Source organism: Pezoporus flaviventris, unplaced genomic scaffold (assembly GCF_033815535.1).
Source record: "Pezoporus flaviventris isolate CSIRO_AGI_PZ_B2104156 unplaced genomic scaffold, CSIRO_AGI_Pfla_v1 ptg000025l, whole genome shotgun sequence".
NCBI lineage: Eukaryota > Metazoa > Chordata > Aves > Psittaciformes > Psittacidae > Pezoporus > Pezoporus flaviventris.
The window spans coordinates 5,871,486-5,898,009 of record NW_026892573.1 but is presented as its reverse complement, the minus strand read 5'-3'; the positions used below and the strand labels follow the sequence as shown (position 1 = coordinate 5,898,009).

General features: G+C 41.4%; 1 protein-coding gene across 1 annotated transcript; it reads left to right on the top strand.

The window, feature by feature from the left end:
• The first annotated feature begins 26 nt into the window (after positions 1-26).
• On the top strand, positions 27-24,601 carry NUFIP1 (nuclear FMR1 interacting protein 1). Its single transcript, XM_061457318.1, has 10 exons — positions 27-392; positions 627-715; positions 2,527-2,631; positions 3,255-3,317; positions 3,634-3,710; positions 10,975-11,067; positions 14,543-14,805; positions 18,145-18,273; positions 19,972-20,204; positions 23,422-24,601. Exons 1-10 carry the CDS (start codon positions 119-121, stop codon positions 23,761-23,763), a joined length of 1,668 nt encoding a protein of 555 aa, XP_061313302.1. The 5' UTR covers positions 27-118; the 3' UTR covers positions 23,764-24,601.
• The last annotated feature ends 1,923 nt before the right edge of the window (positions 24,602-26,524 follow it).

Sequence of the window (26,524 nt, the reverse complement as noted above, 5' to 3'; positions counted from 1 at the left end):
TCGGAAAGACTTAGGGAGCGGGCCGAGACCCGGAAGTGACGCGTTTTGTAGCGGCCGCTGGGGTGGCCCCACGTGGTGGCGGGAGCGCACCGCGGAGCAGGCCAGCGCCGGACCCGACATGAACCCGTTCTCCTGGTTCCCGCCGCCGGGGTTCCCCCCGCCGCCCTTCTGCCCGCCGCCCCCCTGGGACCCCAGCCTCTGGGCTCCTCCCGGTGCCTTCCCGTCCCGCGGGCACTACCCTCCTCCCGACGGCTGCTCGCAGCCGGCCGACAGCTGCCCATCCGCCGAGAGCTGCCCGCCAGGTGAACGCTACTCGCAGACAGAGAGCTACGTGCCTCCCGTCGCTTGGTACCCCCCGGCCTACGGAGAGCAACGGCAAGGCCCGTACGCTGGTGAGGGGCGTGCGGAAAGTAGTCTCCTGGGCCCATGAACTCCTCACAGTCCCTCACTGGTAGGGACCTCCCTGACCCATGGAGGGTGGAGGACTTCCCTTCTGACTGCGTGACCTGCTGTTCTTGCTGGTTGTGCAGCACTGGTTTGTCTCTCAGGCCCCTTCCACGCCACAGCAGGGGCTGTGATTTACTAGCTGCATGTATAACTGGTTTTTTTTTCAACTTTTTTGGCAGGTGGAAACAGCAATTTCTCCCAGAAATGGCAAGGCGAGCAAGGGCCTGGGTCAGGCAAACATCATCCAGAAGAAAAGAACAAACCAAAGGTAGGGACTGGATTCCCCAGCACGAGAAAGATAGGGACCTGTTGGAGTGAGGCCACAGAGAACCACTGAAACAGTCAGAAGGCTGGAGCATCTCTCCTATGGAGACAGGCTGAGAGGCCTGGAGTTATTCAGCCTGGAGAAGAGAGAGAGCCTGGAGAAGGCTTCCAGTATCTAACCGGGGAATACAAGAAAGATAGAAAGGGGCTGTTTACAAGGGTATGGAGTGACAGAACAAAGGGGAATGACTTTAAACTGAGAGAGTGTATGTTTAGATTAGACATTATGAAAAAATTCTTCCCTGTGAGGGTGGTGAGACACTGGCACAGGTTGCCCAGCGAAGCTGTGGCTGCCCCATCCCTGGCAGTGTTCAAGGCCAGGCTGGATGGGGCTTGGAGCAGCCTGGTCTAGTGGGTGGTGTCCCAGCATTCGACACTGTCCCACATGACATCCTTGTCTCTAAATTGGAGAGACATCAATTTGATGGATGGAGCACTCGGTGGATAAAGAGCTGGCTCGATGGCCCCACACAAAGATTTGTGGTCAATGGCTCAGTGTCTAGCTGGAGACCAGTAACGAGTAGTGTCCCTCGGGGATCGGTGTTGGGACCAGTCTTGTTCAACATCTTTGTCAGTGACATGGACAGTGGGATTGAGTGCGCCCTCAGCAAGTTTGCCGATGACACCAAGCTGTGTGGTTCGGTTGATACCCTGGAGGGAAGGAGTGCCATCCAGAGGGACCTTGACATGCTTGTGAGGTGGGCTGATGCCAGCCTCATGAAGTTTAACCATGCTGAGTGCAAGGTCCTACCGCTGTGTCGGAGCAATCCCAGGCACAGCTACAGGTTGGGCAGAGAAGAGATTCAGAGTAGCCCTGCGGAGGAGGACTTGGGGGTGTTGGTTGATGAGAAACTGAATATGCGCCGGCTTCAGTGTGAGCTCACAGCCCAGAAAGCCAACCGTATCCTGGGCTGCATCAAAAGGAGCGTGACCAGCAGGTCGAAGGAGGTGATCCTGCCCCTCTACTCTGCTCTCGTGAGACCTCACTTGGGAGTATTGTGTGCAGTTCTGGTGTCCTCAACATAAAAAGGACATGGAACTGTTGGAACAAGTCCAGAGGAGGGCCACGAGGATGATCAGGGGACTGGAGCACCTCCTGTATGAAGATAGGCTGAGAAAGTTGGGGCTGTTCAGCTTGGAGAAGAGAAGGCTGCGTGGAGACCTCATAACAGCCTTCCAGTATCTGAAGGGGGACTGTAAAGATGCTGGAGAGGGACTCTTCATTAGGGACTGTAGTGATAGGACAAGGGGTAAAGGGTTAAAACTTAAACAGGGAAAGTTTAGATTGGATATAAGGAAGTTATTTACTGTGAGGGTGGTGAGGCCCTGGAATGGGTTGCCCAAAGAAGTGGAAAATGCTCCATCCCTGGCAGTGTTCAAGGCCAGGTTGGACAGAGCCTTGGGTGATATGGTTTAGTGGGAGGTGTCCCTGCCCATGGCAGGGGCGTTGGAAGTAAATGATCTGAAGGTCCTTTCCAACCCTGACTCTTCTATGATTCTATGCTATGTTTGCAGAAATTACAGTTGATGGAAAGATGGTTGTGGAAAAAGCTGAGTGCAGGTTGCTTTGTTTGGAAGAGAAGTGATTTGAACTTCGTCTTTGTTGAATGTTGAAACATGTTTTATTGATGGCTTTATTAACAAAAATACTCATGGAAGTGTTTTGTCCCTAATTAAAGCCATGAATACCTTGTTGTCTTGTAACTGTATTCTTGACATGATCTCATAATTTTTTTATTTTGTTTTGTTTTGCAGAACAAAAAGAAAAAAGAACCCGTCTTCACTCATTATTGTGATACCTGTGACCGTGGCTATAAAAACCAGGAGAAGTACGATGAACATGTTTCACAGCATAAACAGGTTGATGAGTTCGGCTTATTTTATTTACACTTTGAGTTTCAACTCTGTCCCTGATAAGTGGTTAGCTGTAGTCACTCTTTGAATGAGTCTTTGCAAAGAGATTCCAGAGCTGCAAAAAATGTTAGAAGAAGATTTTTTTCTGAATGTTGTGTGTAAGGGAGGTCTCAGTTGTATTTTTGGTTTTACTGTTGAAGTCATTTTAATGCCTGTCTTGTGGATCATTGCTGAATGGTAGGAATTAACTCATTGACATCAGTATAGCATAAAAATTTTTTATGTGAAAAAACTTTGTGGAAAACATATTTTAAAATCCACTCCTTTACTGCAAAGAAGTATCAACATTTGAAATTGGAGTCTTGCAAATCCTTCTCTTAGGTTAACATTCTCTCCATTTTTCAGATACATTGGCTTCACTGGTTATTCTAAGATCGGATGAAATTTAAAGTGCATTATCCCTTCTGACTGTTTTTACAAACACTTTTGTTTTGAAACTGTGTAGCTTAAAAGTTCTGTGTAACTAAATGTACAGGCTTCTGGCATTGAGTTTTAAGTGTGCTCAAATGCTTGTTTATAATTTGATTGCATAACTCGGTGTGTCTCAAATTCATCACTTTGTCTTGCAGTGCACAGAAGAAGGTTGCAATTTCAGTGCACACGAGAAGATAGTTCAGTTACACTGGAAGAATGTAGGTATCCCCCTGGGTCCAGAATATGGATCTGTGCTGTGTTTACTGTAGACCCTTTTGCTCTTCAGAGGCTTTCTTTCATCCTTCTGGAAGGCAAATGTATCGCCTCTGACTAGAATCTGTTGCAAGACAATACTGTGGATGAGAATATGTTGAAAGCTATGACTTTCTTAAATGGGTTTATTATCACTGTGTCTCACCAATTTTGGAGATGTAAACAGTACAATACTGCTATAGTTTGAGAGAATGATGCTTTTTCCCATGTATGTTTTATTTCCTTCCCCTTTTAAACACCTATGAAATACTTTCTTCTTAGGCACATGCACCTGGTGCTAAAAGAATAAAATTGGATAGTCCAGAAGAGATTGCTAAATGGAGAGAAGAAAGAAAAAAGTGAGTAAGGCTTATGACCTATGAATTTGTTTTACTGTATTTTCCCTGTGTGATTGTTAGATGATAGCTAAAGGGCAGTAACAGCACATGCTGGCTGCTGCTGTTCCTTGGACTCTGCAAAACTCTTGTGATGGTGTTCTGTGTCAGAATGCCTGAGCCAGGAGGATGTGAGCTGTAGATACTATAATCATTTGGATGGTTATAACAGAAGGCAAGATACCAACATCTAGGAAGTAGATTTCCTAGATGTTTGATTTGGTACCCCAGGTAAGGTGAACAACTCATTCCTTTTAGCCTGATCTCTGAGACATTTTAGGTCAGAAATGTGTGTGTTTGCTTGGTTGGATTTTCAATAGCTAAGAAATCTGGAACTGCTACACTGGCTATAATTGCAGTACCTCCAGCTGTGTGAAAATTTCTGCAGCTTGTTGCAGGTGACTTGTTGTGCAAGTATACCCCAACAGGGAGTTTTCCTAATTTTTGAGATTTTTAGAATCATAGAATCGTTAGGGTTGGAAAGGAACTTAAGATCATCTAGTTCCAACCCCCCTGCCATGGGCAGGGACACCTCACACTAAACCATATCACCCAAGGCCTCGTCCAACCTGGTCTTGAACACTGCCAGGGATGGAGCATTCACAGCCTCCCTGGACAACCCATTCCAGTGCCTCACCACCCTAACAGGAAAGAATTTCTTTCTTATATCCAACCTAAACTTCCCCTGTTTAAGTTTTAACCTGTTACCCCTTGTCCTGTCACTACAGTCTCTAATGAAGAGTCCCTCTCCAGCATCCCTGTAGGCCCCCTTCAGATACTTTCCATATTGCTTATTTCTTTTCTACTTGAAAGAGAACAGCATCTGTGAATGATGCTGTTTTGGGTACTCTTAATTTGCATTGTACCTATGGTGTAAGGTAAAGTTACCATGTAACCAGTATTTCTCATTATTTCTCATTCATGGTGGTATAGCTTTTTTCTGTTGACCAGTGTTGAAGTGTTAAAAAATCACACTGTACTTCCATAAGCCTTATACCACTGATTTTTTTTCATTTTTTTTTTTTTTAATGAGTTGAACAGATTAGAATCTACCCTTTTCCAGCAGGCGAAAGATGCTGTAGGCTTTCCTTACTACTTTTCCTGACTTAAAATATAGTCTTGTAAGTGATCCATACAGAGTGTAGAAGTCCTATATACAGAGTGGGAAGTGATACAAACTCAGTTTCAAGGGTTTCTTTAAATGAAAATAAACCTAGTTGCCTGATGCAGTCATAATGATGAATCCAGCTTGTGTTTATGTCAGAAAGCAGTGTTAATGCATTCTTGCTTTGAACCTGGCTTCTAGAATCATAGAATACCAGGTTGGTAGGGACCTGAGGGGTCACCTGGTCCAACCTTTCTAGGCAAAGCATGACCTCGACCTCGACAAGATGTCCCAGCACCCTCCCCAGTGTTGGGGACTCCACCACTTCCCTGAGGAGAAGGGAATATTATATTCCAATAGCTGATTGTTCTCATTGTGAAAATTCTTGTTGTGGCTTCCCTTAATAATTTTTTACCTGGTGGCTTTGACAGAAGAATGAGTGGACTGTATGGGAAGAGATTTCTTTTATGGCCTTGTGTCACTTTTTGCTCTATGGAGAAGCAAAATTTTTCCCCATGTAAGCTGATCCCTGTTTTTGTTGGACATCGGTTCAGCTTTTTCAATACTTCCCATGCTTAGACATGGTTAGCCTGCTATAGTTAACCAGATGAAAACTGCTTGTGATATGTGCAAGTGTAACTTTGGAATAAGATTATTTTTGGCTCCAAGTTTTCCTTCTATTCATAACATACTTGAGGGCTTGGGTTTTATATGCTTGTGGTCTACATATTGTTATCCTTTTTTTCCCCCCAACAGTGGTACTTGCCACTTCTGTCACTTACAATATGAAGTGCTAACAGGGATAGCAAAAACCAAAATGTCCTTAGATTTGTCTGTCTGATGGCCTACATTTAATTTTCTAACATTAGGTCTAAGGAAAAACATCAGTGCTTGCATGCAGAGTCTTTGCTACTCATTTTCAACTTTTTATACAATTTTCTGTTTTGTGAGGCATTTGGGAAAGTTCCTCTCTAGTGGCTGATGCCAAGTTTTAAGTGTTGAAATTATGCGTAAGATGTGCGTGTCTGTACAGGCACTACTATATAGTAGAACGTTAGGGAAGCAGGATCTGAATGTCCAGTCATGTTTTCGATACTGTTGGGGAGTATGTTCTGCAAGTCAGAGCAGCATTTTATCTACAAAGCAACATTTATCTACAAAGCAACAGTTATCTACTGTTAATTGTAAGAATGATGCTCTGTCTGAGATTATTTTTGCTGAGTTTCTAGAGAATCTCATGGTGGATACCGTTGCTTTTTTTTTACAGGTAAGTATAATTTGGCTGCAGTACAACAGTACTGAAAGCTTTTATTCACTGCAGTGCAGTAAAATCAATGGAAAGAAAGTCCAATAGTCATAACCAACAACCAAAAAATGCAGTATGGGATTGGTACCTTCTAAGCCAGTGCCACTAGGTGGAGCAGCTGTGGCTTATATTGGTATATTCAGTCCTGTGGGCATCGTAGTTAGCTATAATGGATGGGTGTAGAATGACTACCTGGGTGTCTTTTGTTACTCTTTGTACAGCAAGAAAAACTGTACTTGCATCCTGCCTTTTTTTATTTCCTTTAATTAAAAAGGAAAAGGGGAGAGAAACCCAGCTGAAACCTTTGTGACGCATTAATTGGGTCGCCAGCAAAGCATCAATTTAGTACTGAAGGTCTGTTGTTGACTTGTAAACGTTGCATTGTACAGGAAAAAAGGACACCAGAGGGAGACTGAGTTATTAGGCGGTTTTGGTTTATGGTGACAGGAAAAAGCCTTTTCCTTTCAAGAAGCTCCAGTCAGAGCTGAGAATGAATCTTTTTAGGTCGTTAGTAGTTTGTTTCTAATTAGGTTGCTGTGAATTAACATGTGTGTTTCCATGCTGCATGCCTAACAATCCTGTCTTGTTCTTTCAGCTGCTATAAATAATTACTTAGAATTGAGATTATTTTTTTTCTTCTTAATTAGCTGCTGTGTTGCTCAGTTGTGTTTCCTGCTTAAAATCTTTTAGAAAGAGTCTGTGTTTAATGAGCAGCCTTACTGATGTAAAGGGAAGAGAAGGGAGAGAGCTGGTAAGGAGTGCGTATCTCTGGATGAAGTATGCTGGGCTAGAATGCTGTTTCCCTGATTCTGTACAGTGTCCTGTTCATTGCTGCAGCCTTCATGCCTCTGCTTACCTGAAAGATTCTTTAATGGTTTGTGGCCTGTTGAACCTGCTGAGCCAGGCAATCTAATTAAGCCAACAGCAATAGAGATGAAATTCTGCAGAATCTCAGGGTTCTCCTATGTTTTGCAGACAGATGGTTGTGAAGTCTGACATCAACTTTGGTGATAACAATCACTTTTCGTGTTTTGATTTGTCCCATCCCTTCCAAGTGTTGAGAAACATGCTGTTTTCAGCATATTTTTTCTTAAACACAGGCTCGAAGGGAAGTATCTACAGTGCATTTCCTTGATGTGTCAGAATGAGGTGTTACTGTCTTCACTTTTTCCCAAGTGAGATCTGTCTTTCAGCCCATCTGTTTCTAATCCAGTTCTTCTTGAGCAAAGGTTATTAGAATGTGGCAAGGGTACTCTGGTGTTAAAGAGAATCATTAAACTTATTTTTGCTCAGGTCCTAATGTAACATTGGAGGATCATTTTGATCTTGTGTGCTGCCTGTAAATTCTCCCTCTCTTCCCCTCCTCTCACCTACTTGGTTTTCTTTGTTCAGTCAGGGATTGACTGCTGTATTTCCTTGCAATACATCTCATAGGCTGAGCATGTGCTTAATGAATGAAGGCCAGTACTGTCAACCACACCACTTTTAATTAATTTGTGGTTTTCTAGTTGAATAATGATAATCCTGAAGTAGCTTGGAATCCTCCCTGGTGTTGTGTTTGTAGCAGTTAAATATGTAAGAAGGAAAATAATTTCTTGCCACCTAGTAAAAGTAGAGAATATGAAGCAAATAGGAGGAATGTGTTGGTAGATCAAGGTAAACTTAGATACCATAAAGTTACTCTGAAATTTACTTCAGGGATGAGTTAGCAGTAAAACTGCCTCAGCTACCATATGGTAAGATCACTGTAGAGATGCAATGCCTGATAAAATGCCTGGAAGTCTTAAACCAAGATTTTTATCAGCTGTGTGTTGGGTCATCTTTGTTCCCTTTGGGCTGTCATGTCCCCTTTGCTGTTGATTGTGCATATGCAATCAAAAGCAGCTCAAGAAATTACTGAGGCAATTTGATCCTAGTGCTGTTCCTATAAAGGTGATAAACTTTTATAGGTTTCTACTCAGAAAGTGTGTAAACTGCCATAGAAACAAGTCTTTCTTCTATTACACATTGGCAAACCTCTGGTTTTCCACTGTTTGCTAAGAGCTAATTTACTGTGATGTTGATGTGAGCAAGATAGAGTACGCTGGCTTATAAAAAATGTATAACTTTGGCTAGTGCACTCATTACCAGGGGCTGGGGGAAGCCCTATTCACTAAGAAGCACTTCTACTTCAGTGGTGTTTGTAGGTAGCATTTTAAGAACTTCATTTTGTTAGGAGAGGAGGAGGGCATGTCTTCTGAGAAGGATTCAAACCCAAGTCAGTTCATCAGATTTTAACACTTGGCCTTTTATGTGAAGTTCAGTATAGGCTCTTCCTTCTGCATTGTCACACCTCTGCTCAGGAGCAGCCTTCCTGAATAAGAATCCCCTGTATATTAAAATAAATAAATAAATTCCTCTCTTTGATTTTCGATCTCTCTTGAGTAGTTTGTTGCTGTCCTTAGATAGTGAAAATTGCAGAGTCTGACATAGAGTTGTGCCTCAAGACCGTAATGTTTCCATTGTAAGCATCTGCCTCCACTTAGGGTCCAGCTGCGTTTTCCTGCCTCTATGGGTCAATCTAGCTGATGCTAGAAGGTGCACAGACCCTTTGTGCTGGGGCTGTGGTACCTGATGGGTTGTGAACTTGCACTGGGGCTGGTACATTGTGGTGGGTGGGTAACTCTGGTCCATGACTCTCTGGTCCACTTGCTCCTTGCAGGACAACTGGGGTTGATTTGGCCAAGATCCACTGGTGGGCTTAGCTTAGTCTCATCCTCACACAGCAGAGCACCTATGGAGGAGTGAACCCAGCCTACCTTAAATGGAGGCTGGTGACCTGTGGACTCTCGCATCTAGAGCTTACTGCCCACCATGTCCTTAGATAGAATAATAAACTAGCAGGTGCTTGTGTGATCACTGAGAATGAAATTAAACACTGCACCTGTATTGTCAAAATAGGTTCAGATTCTGCACAAGGTAAAGGTAGTAAAATTAATGTTTTACTTAACATTTGAGAAGAGCTGGGGAAAATGAACACAACCGCTACAGGTTGCTTCAGATGTGCTGTTGCAGGCATACTTGGACTTACAACTTGAGCTCTCATCAGCTGTTAGTTACTGCCTGTATCAACTGGAAGGGTGGTTTAGGAGAAATCTGTCTTGGCAATGAATTGAACTGAAAGCATTCATGACGTCCATTATGGTGGCTTGGTGGAGGGAGTGGTAACTCATAGGAATGAAAGTGGGAGGCAGTTACATCTCAAATCGTGTTGCGAGAGCATGTCTGAATATGTCCTTAATCAGCATAACTACAGGAGCACTTTGAAGACTCATTTGCTCCAGGATTAAGGGTCTTCCCTTATGTCTTTAAAAGAAAAAAGAAATTCTAAGACAAACCTGAGGCTTTTCTGAGCATAACTACTTATTTTGTAGTTCACTCTCTTGTGAGCTTTATTTGTGTGAAGGTAAGCATCATGTCCTAAAGCTGTGGAGAGATGCCAGGCATAAGAGTCTTTGCCAGTGCGAAGCTCTTGAGATTAAGAAATTCACTGCATGCTTGCTGTGTGCTGGGAGTGTAGTATCATGGATCAGCAAATGTAGCTAACAGGGCAGAGTGGAGATAAAACTTCACATCCCTATGCTCGGTTTTGCTGTATGGTGGATTTCCGGGAGAAATCCAATGAAAATAGACATTGACATCCCATGTTCACATCCTCTTAAAGGAAACAAGTTCTGTAGCATGTTTAGGTGTGTCCCACAGGAAATGCTTTCATCTTTTTCTCTTGGTACGTGGTTGAAGCCGTCTTGCATCGATGTGACACTTAACATTCATGTTGTAAAATGGAGAATATGCATGTGGTAAGATTAAATATTTAGAGACGAATACGTATCCTTCTTGATAACTGCGTATAGTGAGTAGCTGTTCCGAATTTCTTATTACTCCATTTTAATAGATTTATCAAATACACACGTTGTGTTTCTATCCAGAAGCTGAGGGGAGTGGTGATCGTGCACATATGCTTCTCATTTGCCACCTGTATCTCAAAGCACTGGGTTTTAGCTAACTGATGTTTACAGAGCAACTAGCAGAGCCATTTTTGAGCTTTGGTAATTTGCAGCAGCCTTTGCATGTTAGAACCAGCGTGGTGTTTGTCTGGAGGGAGGGAGGTGGGGAATAGAAGAGGGGTGGTTTGGGATATGGTTATAACAGCAAATTTGTTTTGATCTGCATGACTTAGCAATTTTTCTTGAAGCTGAATTAAAAAGGGGCAGTAATTTTGGTGAACTAGAGGTCAGTGTGCAAGCACAATACTGAATATTGCTTGAGAGGAAACTTGTGTGCTTTTCATTGACTGACGCATTAGAGGAATCTTGTGCACCCAGAAGCTGTTCTTACAAGCTTTCTTTTTATATTACAAGAACCCAGCAGTTGCTTTGCTAGAGGCATGTTGTGCCGTTCAAGATCATTCAAATACTCCAGTTGAAGCACCATAGAAATCAAATTGCAGGATTAAATCATGCTGTTATATGTAGGGATAGGCAGAGGGCCTGTAAGTGTAACTGCACTGTTTGTCTGTAGCTTGTTTGACGGTTTGGTAGATCTAATCATGCCAATTTGATATAATTTATTTTCTGATAATCTGAATATGTAAGCCCAAGTGAACTCAGGTTTCTTTTCCTAACCAATGCCTTTTTAGAGAAGGAAACAGTCTGCTAAACTTCCATGAAATGCTTAAAAGATTTATTATGTTTATAGAGGATGCTGGTTTGGTAAAGGGGGAATTGGCATAGTACAATGAATCATTTAAGATCCAGTGAATTTGTTTTTCCTTCTAGAAATTTTCCTACATCGGCAAACATTGAAAGGAAGAAGGCGATGCAGATGCAGAAGGAAGAAAGGGGAGAAGTGCTGACTACCCAGCAGTTTGGGTAAGTGTTTTAAAACAAGCTAGTTACTTTTCTCCTCATGAGTGCAGAAGTACACTCTCTTGGTGTGGTCTCCCAGCACTTACTGCTTCCACTCTATGCACTATCTAGCTGCCCTTTGATGGGGACATGTCATTTGACAAACTGCAGATATAATGTTCTTTTGTTTACAGTGCTTCGTAGTCCAGTTAAATTAAACAATCATTGTATTAGAAATCTGATGCTCTTGCTGAATTTTGCACTCTGGCTTGTTTGAGAAAGCCATGTTCTAGTGGCCATTCATTAGATCAGTGTAACCTTGGTCTCTGAAGAAGGCAAAATGGGGACAGAAGTCATGCAGCATAATGAATACAGATGATGTAATTGTTTAATGCCTGAAAATGGCCAAGGGAGTTTTTATTAGTGGATATGGCTTCTTACTCTCTCCTTTCAGGTGATAAATAAGTAATAAGGTGAAGAGGGGAGGAAGATTTAACTTAATTTCCATAGCTTAAGTAGTACCACTTCTTTCTTATACCCTCCGTAATCTTTATCTACCTGTTACCTTTGTTATGAGCTTAATACTTACTCCTCTTGAACTTGTATCTGTTCTCTCCCTTTGATTGGGAAATTACTTTCCAGCATGGTCTTTGTTCTTTTCTCATCAGTGTCAATGTTCTTTGGAACCAGCTAACTTCATTAGCTCTACTTTAGGGCCTGTGGGAAGGCTGTTTAAAAAAAAAAACGTTATAATGATCTGTGCTCACAGAATGTCACCTATTTAAACTAGAGCAACTCAGCTGGAAGGCAGGAGCAGACTCAGTCCTAAGGGCTCTTGCTAAATACCATTTACTGCTGCATGGAAGTGAAGCTGGACCTTGCCTAGGGGCTTTCTTTGGTTGTTTTCTTAATAGGGATGACACCAAAGCAATAAAAACTTGCACCGTGGTAAAGTGGTTGAAACAGTGCAGAATAGGTTTCATGTCAGGCTAGTATAATTTGTGAAATGGTGATAGTGCAGATTACATTAGTGCAGTGTGGGTTTCAGAAGATCCATTTATCCACCCCTTCTAGCTGGTTGTCTTTCATGATTTTGGAAGGAAAGATTTATAAAAGTCTGAAGAAAGTAAAGCTTCCTTCATAGGATATAAAGTTGCAGAAGTCCTTCGGGCCCAAGGAACCAAACCTGGGCGCTGAGACTAAAGCTGCAAACACATAATATGTTTGGAGATTCTTACAAACAAAAATGAATTTTGCTTATCACAGTAACAAACTGATGTCTACAGGTTTATTTGGTAACTTTTGTGGCTGTGAGTCGGATGCATTATGTAGTCTTAAATGTCAATCAGCAATTCCATACTATTATGTTTGTTAGTGACTTTATATCTGGAAAATTGTTTGGAAAAAGAGTCCTTAAAATTACAGGTTGTTTGCTTTCACTCAGTGACCTTTAACAGTGGTTGATTCTAGAAATATCTTTTTTTTTTTTCTTTCCCCTGAGCTGCTAGTGGTATAGACTTGATGACTTGTCCAAAGAGCTGTCATTTCTGCTTTGTATGTCAACAGTGAAGATCCTGGAATTGGTGCTTATCTGGCAAATTTATTGATGCATGAGGTAAAAATAGAATGCAGCTTATTCTCTGCAAGCTGTACTATTAAAGCAAATGGCTAAGTAAGATTTAGGAAGGATTAGATACTTAACGCTTCCACGGTGCTTTCCATTTGTGGTTGTCTGAAGTGCTTTACACTGCTAATTCTCAGCATCCCCACGTGTGAGATTAGAGATGCAGAAGGACCACTTTGGTTGTCTGTCTGGTGTCTTGCAACAGCTGAGTAAGAGCACATGGCTCTTTATCCCTTCTGAAAGGGATGTGAAAACTAGTGTATCTCTCATGAGGGGAAAGCAGAGGGCACGTGCCAGGCTGATGTTTGTTGGGATGTGTTTCTGACCTTGGGGTTCCTTTCTGGGTGTTTGAGGCCCCAGGGAAATCAAACTCTTGTTTTTAACCCTTGGTCAAGGACAACACCTCTAGTTGAGTCTATATTTTCTCAATCTCTTATAGGTTATATAACAGTATCCTGAACTTAGAATCTGGTTATACAAATTCAGAAATGCAGTTCTCTGTCTAAATGGAGTTGAATTCTGGGAGCCAGTATTGATCTCCTTTAGTGGATGAGAGACTGATGAACAGGAAGGTGATGGCTTGCCTCTTGTGCCACAGGAGCGCTACAGTGGATGATGCTCTCAGGGTTGAGCAGTCAGTGTTAGACACTGTCATGAAATGACTGGAGAATGAAATGTGTTTTGTTGCGATATAAAGCCGTTTTGAATGCTATGGCAGGACCAGTTATTTTTAAGAAGAACTTAATTAGGCTGGAAAGGTATGGAAGAGAGGAGTGTTGGTAATAAGAATGTTTCTCTACAAGAAAAGAAGTGGGTAGCTTGGAAGGGCTGTATGATGGAGGTCTAGAAAAATCTTTATAGGTGGGAAGAGGTGAATATAATGCAGGTATGCATTGTTTTTTTTCAGCTCGAAAAGGATGGAAGGTACCAAATGACCATTTTAAACATCAGAATGCAGATAAACTAAAGGAAGTAATTTTTCACAAAATGTTAACACCTTGCTACAAGATTTCAGGGATGCCAGCCGTTCACACAGCATCCCACAGAGTGAGATGCAAAACCATCAGTTGTCTTGGGAGCACCTCTAGTGAGAGAAAGTCACTAAGTGGTACACCACAGAAAAGTAGGTGCGGAGAAAAGTGACCATTCACCCTGCCACCCTGTTTTTATGCTTTTTTTGTAATTTCCTCAGTTGTTCCACTGGCTGCTTCTCAGTGAGAATGCAACAGGTTAGAAATACACCTGTGAGACTGCATGCAGGTACATGACTCCAGACCTAGATAGAAATTTCAGTAAGAAGCTGTTGTACCAAGTGTGGTACAGTTGACTAGGAATAACTGGACCTCTGCCATGCTGTAGGTGAGGCTGAGGGATAGAGTACGGGGCAGAATGCACCATGGGGCTCATCCAGGATGGTAGATCTTGTGTGTCTTTTGTGGTTGGAATGCGCAGCTGGTAAGTAGCAATCTGGCTTTGCTGATTTAAGTTTCTGTTGCTTGAAAATAAGTATTTTCAGGAAGCTAAGGTTATCCCTTCTATATTGGCTTTTCTGTCTAGGTAATGTGACATGAGCACTCAGTGTCCTGGCACCTTAGAAGATCAAGGAACTTGCATAGCCTATGAACCCTTTGCCTTGTTAAAAAATAAGTTATGAACTTCAAACTCTTCATTTAGGTTCCAGCTTTGTCATATTGTCCTGCCAATGAGATGAGCTGTGACTGCCTGTCTGGTCTGTCACCACATGTTAGCTGAGCTGGAGTAAGTCCTGGCATCATGCTGTGTTGCTGAGTCTTAAATCTAAGCTGTTTGATTTTGTCAGTTAAGTTTATTCTCATAGCTTGTCATTTGTATGAGCTTTGTGTTTCTATTCTCCAGCAAAATGAAGGGGATGTGGAAACCTTCAGGAAATGAAGAGAGGCTTGGGCAGCAAGGAAGACAGAAGAGAAGACAGAAGCGCCCGTTTTGGAAGAAATTTAGGAAAAATGGTGACGATTACAATGTACATAAAACTCAAAATGAAGCAAATGGGGCAGAAAATGGCATGTGTGAAAAGGAACATGAAAACCAGCATGCTTTGGCATCTCAGCCGTACGTGAAGGATGTAGACCCTCTTGGTCTTTTGGCAAACAGTGATGTTGGTAAGATGAAGGAACTTGGAGTACTTTTAAGTAGTACTGCTGAAGTTATTTCTGATCTTTTGTGTAACTAGCAACTTCTGGGTTAGTCAAACATCCTCGCACCTAAAACTTGCACTTAGAACTTTTAAATGGAAATGTCCGTAAAGCTTGATCCTGATTCAGGACATGGTCTTCTAAGAAAATTCCCAGGATAGTTATTGTGCAAGAGTGGGTCAGTGCTTTCTCTAAAGAATTCTGTACAATTCTGTATCATCTAAGAATGCTTAACCTAAAGAGGAAAAGATGTTGGTAGACAGGATGTGGGTGTGTCTTGGATTTGAAAATTAACCTCCCTGGATACTTACTTATCTTAGCTTTATGTGTTTTAAAATACATTACTGGCTTTAAATCAATATTTGGCTAGCAAACTGAAGAGGTTTTCTGGGCTGTTAACGGAGCACCTCAATTCTGTCATTGTTTTAACAAGCACTTTATCATAATAATCCTATTGTACCTATAATCCTCTGATTAGAAATGCTTTGTTGTCCAAAGCACTTAGATGGGAGAGGCAGCAAATAGGAAGTGGTTTGGGCCATAGGGAAGTGACGCTGTAGTAACTTCAGGAAGAAGAAAAGAAACAGCATCTGAGTTCTTCTATATTTAGATGCTGAAGCTTCTCCTTGCTAGTAAGGGGTTTGAAAGTGTGTCCATAAGGTTTGTGTACAGTATTACATGTTCTGCCATAAATACTGTGCAACAGTCTAAAGGACATGCACCAGCTTAGGTTGCTAAACCAATGTGAAATAAAATCTTTATAAAGTCAGAGGAAGAATAAAGTACTTCAACAATCAAATTATTTTTAAAGACTATTAAATATCCTGTTGCAGTTTTAAGAATGTGAGAACAAATGGATTTCCTTGTAGGAGTCAAGTGAATTACTTAAAATGTCAGCATTTTTCTTTTAATTCTGGGGTTTTTTTTTTTTCTGTATTGTTACTCTTGATACTCTCCATATGTGTGTGTTCTTTGAAATATTGCTGCTTAGTTTTTTTTGGTGAGCATGTCTTGTTTCCACGTTCTGGCAGCAGTATAAACTCCAGATATAACTATTTATAATATAGTCAAGAGTGATGCAGTACTCTTAGAATATGGCATGTAAGCTGACTTACACTAGCTATTTTTAGCAACAAGGCTAGAATGCATCCCCTGGAAAGATGTCTGATGCAGAGTTTTTCTTCTTGAAAGCAATCTTCAATTAATGGGAACAAGAACTCAGCATCCCTATGCAATTTGTTTATTCCACTGATCTCTGCATGTTGGGAAAATTAAGTATGCTTAAATGTAATTTTATTTCCCCGCAGCATCTGTGTTTTACTTAATGTTAAAAAGTCTAATTATACCAAAGTACAGCTAGTAACTGCTGTTGTAATAGATAGAAAAGGAATGGGGTACTTGCTTATGCATTATTAAAGCCAGGTGCTGTCTTTATTCTACCCAGATAATAACAACACAGTGTTAAGTAGAACTTCAGAAAAAACACGCAACTGAAATCCATGATTTTCCAGTATAGGTTTTTAAACCTTCCTAACAGCAGCAGCCCTTCCTCTAGAAGGAATGTATTTTTTTTGTATAATGCATTCATTTAAGTTCTGCGTAGTGGTCAGTTCCTTCAAAGATAAGAAATTGAATGGGAGGTGACAAAACAAATATTTTTTCCTCTTGATTTATAAACAGGAACAAAGTAGGATGATGGACCTGTCAGGCATAAAATTGAGGTGTGTACTGACCAGAAACACTCAGTTGTATTCAGTAATACATAACAGTTCCTCCAAATGTGTTACTCTCAAAGAGAAAATATATTGCAGTAAATGTGTTTTCCTAATTTGCTAAAAATCAAATTAAAATTAATTCATTAAACTTTAATAAAAAGGCACCCAACCACACTATGCACTCAACATCTTGGATGAGCTAGGAAAGAAGACAGAAAAAATTGGAATAACTTGCAGTAAATGCTGTTTTTATAATCTCTTAAGTATATGCAGGTGCTATGTATTCTCCCTTAGAAAAAGCCACTGTGTTCGGCATGAGCTTCCAGTGTAAATTGGCATGATTATTAAATTGGTGAGAATCAACCTTCCTCAAAAAGAGCTCAGAGTTGAAAGAGGGAGGTTAAGTAGTTGAGATAAATGCGCACCTATTTATCTGAAAGTTGTTTTACCCAAAAGCATGAGCTCCAGTGAAACAAATTGTAAGCTGTTAACGGTACATTAGAAGAGCGTAGAGAAATATTTGTGATTTCAAAATGAAGATCTCAAAAGTCTGTATTTCAGTAAACCTTTCTAAGGAGTGAGGCAGCTTTCCTGTGGGACAGGCTCAGATGGAGAAAGGATGGGAGAAGGCACAACTCTTTGTGAAAGTAAGATTGCAATCAGTCTTCCCCTAGAAGTTTCAACAAGCTGGTTTGTCAAACTATTTCTAGGAGTTTTGTGTGTGTTTGTATGAAATTTATATGCAAGTATATTAGTGAAAAGCATTTCCTAGTTTTCCTGCTAATTCTTGCACTGTTCATCTTAGATTCTTTCCAAGATTTTAGTGCATACAGATCTTTTGCTTCAAACTAAAGCTGTCACAATTTTGCTTGTTTATTTTTAGGAATCTTGTTCTGTTAGGGCTCTGTTTTCCTAGTATCCTCAATTTTAGCATTTTTGGTTACTTGCCTCCTATCTTCCTGAAATCCTTTTTCTTGGTAGTTTGAGACTGTAATACCTCTCTTTCTGCATGTCTGTAATGCTCTGCAGGGCATTACAGCTGCAAGTGTTCTGAAGTACAGCTGAAATTTGATCATTTGATTTGTAACCTTGGTTCTTAATGTCCCCTATGAACTCTTCTACTATCAAAAAATTGCTTTGCTGTTCAATTCTCACTTTGAATGAGCCTAATTCTCCCCCGACTGGCTTGTGAATCATTCTCCCCCACCCCTCGCCTCCGCAGGACTAAATCCAATAAGACTTCAAAACATATTATGATATCTTCTCTCTCTCTTTACCTGCACTTGATACTAAAAACCTATAATTATGTTTGGTATGTAAAGAAAGAACTAGAAAGCTCAAGCTCTTGTTCAGGAAACTTTTTGCTACAGTAGTTTTGCTGGCAGGACTGTAAACCAGCAGGGAGATGACTTTGCCACTGAGTATCTGTAGAGGGTAGGCAAATGTGTGGCTTTCCTGTCAGTCCATGGTATTGAACAGTGGTGCCCAATGTCAGGCTTCTGTAGTAATGAGATAGGGATTCACCTACAAGGATGGCTGTTGGCATGCAGGAGTACTGAAAAAACCCTTCTTGCCTTTTCTTTCCTTGCAGAATCCGACAAGGATGAAGCAGCAGCTGAAGACGGGAGGCTGGGTTTGACTGTTGTTCCCAAGCAAGTCACCTCTGCTCTGAGTTCCTTGTCAGCCAACTATGGCAGTGCATCTGACAGCGAGTCTGAAGGTATGTAGAAGCACATCCCTTTTTCCCTTTCTACCCTATGTCACTGTGCTGATGCAGACTCCAAGCAATGATAAAACTTGATCACAAATTACTCTTCTTTGGCGAGGCTTCACCTCTCCTGTATTTATTTGGTCCTTTGTCAACTCTCATCTCATTGCCCAGCCCGTGTGTATTCACAAATATATCACTTATGAGTGCAGTAGCCCAGTGGTGGCTCTACGTCTCCAACTGCTGAAAGCAGAACCTATATAGTACACTACAATTTCTTGAGAAAAAAACTTTTGAGAGAAATCAAGGGTGTTGCAGAAGAAAATATAATGTGTAAGCTGTGGCTTCCATTTAGCAAAGATGTTAAAGTAATGGCAGTTCAGCTGCTATACCTCCAAATACTTGGCTATGGAAATGCCTTTCAATTTGTGGCCTGCCTACCAGCTCTGAATAAGCTGGTTTGTATCTGCTCATTTTTAGACTTATACAAGTAAAAAGTGAAACTTGTTAAAAGTTATGGATGTTGTTGCAGTCTGGGTATAGACCCTTTCCAGGTTACTTTCAGTGACAGCCCATACTGGTATAAGCCATGCATAAAGATGGACTGGGAGGAGTAAAAGGTTATGCCATTATTCTGCTCCTCTTGTTTCCCCCTTGCTCCCTCCTCCCAGTTTTGAGCACTAACTAGGGTTACTGAGTGAGCCATTACTTGTTTCCAGTGTGGTGCTAACTCCCAGTCTCAGAGAAGCACCTGGACATAGCACAGAGTTTGTGCAGACATGGCATGGGATGGCCTTTTCCACTTGGCCTGTATCACATCTCGTGCCCCTGCTCCCCAGCCCTCCAGCATACTTCAGAAGGCATCAAGAGTTTACTGAAAGACTGGGTGGGTTTTTTCACTCCTCTTTGCTTGCCTTTTCTCAGCAGCATGTGCTGGGTTAAAGGGGGAGTATAAAATGCCTTTGGTTAGTAATTGATGAGTAATTGAATTTCCCGAGCCTTTTTTACTCTTAGTTGGGCAAAGAAAAAAGAAACCTGTCCTCAGTCTCACTTCAAATCCTGTTTGAACAGTGCCAGGAAAAAGCTGTTATGCTCACCCTGTGAACAAATTTCCATGTCCTTAAGGGCTTTTTCCATAGAAGACTGCTGGGTGTTGCAGTAAGATGTGAATTCTCTAGTACTTGAATTTTGTGCTTCTCCTGAATGTATGCATCAGTGTATGGTATGGAACTGCTGCTGCTTCTCAATTTTGCAGGTAGTTACTATGCTTTATGTGCCCTGGATGGCTTACCCACAGTTACAGAGTATCTAGAATTTAACTTGGGAATTCTCTGCCCTAACTGTATTCTGATTTTTCTCAGCGGCCAAATTTATGGCAAGCTATTTTTTGAAGCAGGAGCAATGTACTTTCTAGGTGATAAGAAGGCAGAGGCTGGAAAATCTCGTTCAGCTCTTACTACTTCTGTTTTTCTTTTTGTATTGCAGAATATAAATATCTTGTTTTCTTCCCTGTGAATGGAGATTATTCTTTGTATTTTAAAAGGAACTCCAAACCAAACAAAACCCTCCCTTCCCTCAAGTAAACCTTGAACATCTTCACATCAGGTTATGTGAGCAAGAATAGTGCTAACTAACTGCCAGTGCATGGAGATATAATGATGTTAAAAAGGCTTTTAAGTTTGAGATGAAAGTGTGTTCTTTTTCTTTAAGAAATCCCTGTCAAGACTGCAACAAAAACTGAGAAAAACCAGCCTGCACTCAAAAATACGCCTCAAACTGCTTCTATTCCTTGGAGCCGAAACCCGAAGCAAAAACGTCCAGAACATGCAGGCGCGATGTTGAGAAGCTCAAATTCAAATGCACGTCCCCCCAGAGGGCCTGATAACTGCAGCAAGAAAACATTACCTCTCCTTCCAAAGCGCCGTCCAACTCTGCTGGAAATGGTAACAGTCTTAGTGATAAAATAATGCCTCCTTGTACCAGAACAGTGCTATACATGAGCAGTTCTCCTCTTCCCTCTTGGAAGTTAGAGCAGTTTGTTAGCAAAGGTCCTGTCTTAACAGCAGAGTGAGCATTTCACTTGGAGAAGGTGTAGATGCTTAAATACACAGGTAGAAGTACCCCGGTGAGCAGGAGATGACAGCTTAAACATGTGCCTAAAATGAGCTGCACAAAGGACAAAACCTTTACTCCTCCTTCTCCCCTATCCAATAGGTTTTGTTTGCGAGTGATCCCATCAGCTTTATTCCAGCTTTCTCCCTTTGCTCCTGACTTTGCTATTCAGCTGCCTTCCTCTGACCAAGGAGCACATAACGTTTTCAGATGCAGTCAATAAGATCATGCTGATAAGGGTGTTGGTGTCTTAAACTGTAGAGTGGTGTTGAGCTGCAACCTGCATATGCATGAGGTAGGCATGTTTACATCAATCTGAAGAAGTGACAGCACTGCTACCTTGAAGAACTTGTTGGTGTCTCAGAAAGTTAAGAAGAGGTTTGTAGTCTGGGGTGTTACGATTCTGTTTTTGGTAATAGTTCAGAGCATCCTATTTGAAAGCTTGGTGGCCTTCTTTGAAGCTTTTATTGCTTTTAGGACTCAGAAGCAGTATCAGATAGTAGGCTACCCTTGTGATTTTGTGAACAGCCTGCATAAAGCTCCCCCATCAAGGGAAAACTTGCTCTGGACAGAACCCAGTGGAAAGCAGGGTGCCACTGACATCAGGGCCCTGAAACAGCACAGGATGTTTAGGCAAGAGATACCTGATAAGGCAAATCCCAAGCTGCAGATACGGGAGAAGACCCTTGATCGTCCTTTTAGAAGATAGTACTGTTCGCTGCCAAGAATTATAGCTCCTAGTGACTAAAAAGGAAATGTTTGTCCTTTGTGTAGCTCCCTAAGCATGCAGTTGTCTTTATCTCTTGCTCTTCAGAGTTGTTGGTGATCAAAGCAAAAGAGGACTCTGAAATAGTCAGATGAAGTCCCACAAGCTGAGAGAAGCTGGCAGAACATTGGAAGCCTGAACTGTAGCTTGCCAGTATAGTTCATTTTCAAAACTGTATTTTGGTGTATGGGGTTTTTTTTTTATCTTTTAATGTTGCTCGAAACTGTAGTCAAAGGATGTGTACTGTGGCTATGAATCACAGAGGAGTGCCTGAGATTCACAGGTAGGCTGCCACTGTCAGAAATGGTCATTGTGTAAGAACTTTGAGGAAGCAAGGTTGAAATTTTACAGTGAGTCGTTGCTGAGAATTCATCCAAAAAGTGAGGAAGTAGAATTGTTATGAAAAGGATGTTGTGTCAGTGAAATGATACTTTCATTCTCCTACCTCCCCTTTTTGCTATAAAAGAGCGGGTAGGAGAACAGCTGCAGATGTCTATTGCAGTCATTCAGCAGTGGGCTTGGGCACTAGTAAAGCATTCTTATTGTAGCCATGCAAACAGTAATGTGTGTTTATCCATTCTGTATGCTGATAAAAGGCTTGGATAGCATCACGCCACTGATACCTATCCCTGAATTAAAAAATATAATACAAAGATAGAGTCTTTGGTAGGGTGATGGTGCATCCCATTTGTGCTGTTATTTGGCCATTTGGGAATTCAGCAGTTCCTCCTAGTCCAGCAAAGAGAACATGGCTATGCTGTCCCATCTCTGCCCTAATGTGCATCTCTTTGTTCAGATGGGGGGTTTCTGAAGACCCATTTTAGGTGTCAGCTGCTTGTAACACCTTGTAGTAACTAGCCTAAATAGAAATATGCACACATTAAAGTGGCTGGTTAAACCACTGTTGAAACTTGCAGCAACAGAAAAGCTGCTCTGTGAAATTACAAGCCAGATTTTGCTAGATCTCCTGCAAGTGTGAAATGATCAGGTAGTTGCAGATTTAGCCACTTGCTTTAAACTCGTTTCGTCAGAGTACTGGTTCTGCTGACACTCACAATGACAAAAGGTCCTTCAGCCTTCTGGCTGATTCATTTTTTTTAACATCAAGTGAACTTCTGTGAAGTTAAAGGAGATGCAGGAGGTCTTTAGCACTTTAAGATACTGTATTAGTGGATTACAGCCTAAACCAGTTATTGCTGTTTAAATCCAGTCTAGTACTTGATGAAACATGCCCTTTTCTTGAATTTATAACTATCGTTTACTCAGAGGGGTTTTCTAATAAAAAAATGCATGGGATGTTAAATTACAGATACACTATAACCTGAGAAGTGTAAAAGATGCTAATAGACTTGCTGTCCTGATGTACTGGAATGTGTTGCCTAGTATTACAGTCCATGGTATGAGAACATTGTCATCTGGGTCTGCACTTGGATAACTGGGGGGAAAATTCTTAATATAGGAATAGGTATATTCAGTGAGATTCTCTACCACTTGAGCAAAATGAAACCATCAGCTTAATCCAGAGATACCATGAGAGTTACCAGCTTGTGCTACCTGCCTTAGTGCGTTAATGGTGCTTAATGAGCGGTGCTTAAATATGTGCACTGTCACACATAACTGTTTTTTGTCCTTTTCAGTGGTACACCTGTGTGCCACTACCATAGTGACTCATGGCTATTATGAGCCTCTATCACTAGAAATGGTGTTTGACCACTAACGTGTGCTGCTGCCCAGAAGAGCAACTCCCTCTGTGCTGCCTTTTCTCTGAATGCCTGCTCCCCGCCTCTTTTTCTCTGCTGTGCTGGGCCTTTTGCTGACCCTGTTCAGTTTTTGACACACAAGACCCTAAAAAAACCCTAAACAAAGAATAAAAGAACCCCAGAACACCCACTACTTGCTGCTGATTGTCAGGCTCATTTTATTCCTGGCTGGTGAGTTGAACTGATGCAGTAAGGGGTCTGATCTCCCCTTAGCCAAGGGGACAGCAAGCCCTTAGACTGCCCAGCCCAGCAAGCTGCGTGGTAGTGCTGTCAAACACAATCACTGGCTCTGCCAAAGCCTCAGTCAGTGGGAAGACACCAAATGTGGGATTATGTGGCTTTTCTGTGCTATGTCTGGTAAGGTAGTCTCCTGCCCTATGTATCCAGGACAGGACTCCTGTGAGAAAGCCAACTATTTTAATTCAGAGATGTTCAAAATTACTGACTAGAGCCGTACATATTCTAGGCTTGTATCAGAGCAACAGAGGGAAATGTGCATCATCATCTCTTCTTTCTTTCCAGTTACTGGCCCAGGACATCCGGCACGAAAGGAATGTGATTTTGCAGTGTATTCGATACCTCATCCGGAATAACGTGTTTGGACTTAATTTTAAAACAGAACCACAAGCTGAAACAGAGACTGAACAGCCCTCTACAACAGATACAGCAGAGTCTTTGGCAGACAAACTCAATGAATCTAGTTGTTCTTGTAGCTCTGACCTTCAGTTAGCAGGAGGAAGAGAAGATGCATTATTAATGGCCCAGGGTGAGAAAGCACCCGAGGATCAGACTTCGCAGATGGCTCACTTGGCAGATGAAGACACATGGGAAACCCCATCAATTCAGTGTGAACAAGTACTGTAGATGATGTCTGTTGTGGACGGTAAAGCAGAGGCTCATGTTTTCTACCTGACTGATGCTTTTTGAAAAACATTGGTATAACAAAATGATCATTAAATTACATACTGAGAACTGTTAAAGCCACTTTTCTGATCTGTTCTGCCTGAGGTAGCCATTTCCTTGTGAAAACATCATCTGCTTTGAGTAATTGCATTTCCTTGTGGCAGAAAGGCAGCAATGGCACAGAGTAGGACCTTGCCTAGAGTAGGTGCAGATCCTCACTTTTGAGCTTCAGAGTTCTGAATGTTTTACCTGTTTAGGAAGTGTGTGTCAGTCCATCACCAGAGCCAAGTAATACTGTGGTAGGGTGTATCTTCCTTGTGTGAAATTGTGGTCTGGTGTGGTGTGTCTGGGAGGAACTTAAGTATCCAGGATTATTTCAGTGTCCTTCTGAAATTTTAATTCATTGCACGTTTTGTTTTTCCCAGCTGTTATTGATACAATACATCCAATATAAATGCAATATGTCCCGTATACAGTGAAGAAATTAAATGGAAGATATAGCTGACCTGGCTCTAAAAGCAGTGCTTGCAGGAGGAGTCTCTTCCTCTCTGAGCCAACTTGCCCAAGCAGAGAAATGGAAATGAGGGTGCAGACTGATGCAAGAAGCATTTTTTAATAAATAAATAAATAAATAAAGATGTGGCTGTTAACTGCTCGCATCAGTGCTAGGTTGCTGGCTGACCTCAGGTACCCAATATTAAGCCGTAACTGCTGTTGCAGTCATTGCCTGACAGATCTAACTTTTGAAGCAAAATCTTGATATTAAGAATATTATTAAAGTTCAGAAAGTTTACCAAGACTTACTGGTTTGACCTTTTTTAATGTGCATTGGGAGATTATTAGTTGACCTCCTGGAAGAATGCCTTCCTTGGTGCATTATTATGGTGTTCCTACAATATTCAGTGATCTGTTTTTCATAGATCTGTGTGTACATCCATAGTGTTGTGAACACTAAAAGCATCAGCCAAGGTTTAGAAACAAGTTTAGCCTTTTGATTACATTGTGCATTTGTTTGTGAGAATGCTTCTTGTCAAGGGCAGGTGTTAGTTTGTCACATTGACACTGAAAACATCCCACGAGAATAATCTGTTACCAAAACCTTCACTTCAGAATCTGTTGTCTTTTAGTCATGGTTAAATCTGGGACATGGTTAAATCTCAGGGACTGCTTTTCTTTGATGGAAGTCCAGCTTTCTGTTTCACCGTCTAAAATGGGGAGACTCACGTGGTTTGTCTTTTTTTTTTTTTGCCTAATAACTGTAATTTCTTTCCTCTGCTTCCTTAACTTGTGCCATGCATCTCATTTGTGGTGCACAGAAAACAAGAAATAGTTGAGAAGTCTGTCCCACTGCTTTGCTATTTATAGCTGTGACTGCATATTGGGTTTGTAATTCACTATCTAAATTTATGGTATTATATAAATATCAACACCCATGTAGAAGTTGTGTCTCAAGAATACGTATGCAGAATAGAAGCAGTAATCATAAACATTTATATTTTCAAGGCAGATGATTCATTTTTCCCATAATGATCCCACGAGCCATCTCAATCTCACTGGCTTGCTTATGGCTCTTAAAGTTTTACCCTGATGAAAATACCAGCAAAGGACTCTAAGCCACAGAGATCTGGCACTTCAGCAGAACCTGATTTCAGAGTGGAGTGGTACTGGTGCTGTTGAAAGCATGGGTAACAGCTGCAGGAAAAGAAATTGTTGTCTTAGGACTGCTACTAAATTGCACTTTAAACACCCCTTAACATGCTTCTGTCCTTATCAAGTTGATGGCAGAGCTTTTTTTGACTGTACACTCTGACCTTTTGTTTAAAAAAAAAGAAAATAGCCCAAATGCCCTTTAATCTGAATTCTTTATTCTGTTGTCATTATGGACGTAAGAATATTAAACTTTCACAAAAAAAAAAAAACAAAAGCTTTGTCCAAAGAAAATCTGTTCTGTTTCATGTAGATAGGAAGAAGTAGGTTTCCTTTGAGGGAGAGCTGTACATGGCATAAATTGGGAGTTTTAACCTAGGACTTGTTGTATACATGCAAAATTGCTATTGCTGTTCTTATGGTGAGTTCTGCCAACTCATCGCAGACATGTAGAGGCATGTGCTGCAGTGATGTTAAACCCTGAATTGCGGTCTGGTCAACAAGTGGTCTTTCCCTTCTTTTCTTTTTCTTTTCCTGTTCTTCTAGACCATGGTCAGACCTCACCTTACCCCCTCCTGCTCTTCAAGAATGTGCTTTCTTTGTACTTTGGATTCAGCCTTTGGAAAGGAAAGCTGCCAGAGTGACTCTGGTATGGTCAAATCTGTACAGGCTTCCCTGGTCCCTGTGGCTTTCCTGTTCTGGGTTGAGAGGGGTGGGTTTTGTTGACTCCTTTCTAATAAGATGCCTCTCTGTGTAAGGGAAGCCTGTTTCTGACATGCTGCAGGAGCCAGTGTCTCGATTAAACCTTGTGTAGCTTTTAACTTTCTCATTGTTTTGGTGTGGGGTGGTAGTTTTGTGTTGATTTTTTTTTTTTTTTTTTTTTTTTTTCTCCAGTGTTATTAGGGAAAAAAATCCTACTTCAGGCTTTGTGACTCACTTCAGATAAAAATATTCCCATAACAACCTTCACACTCCTTAAATCTTATTTTTATCTTTCTTCTTTTCTAACTTAACTACTGAAAATGTAATTGTGGGTGTCTAGTTTCAATTTAGTACCCTTGGGCTTTGGTGGTGT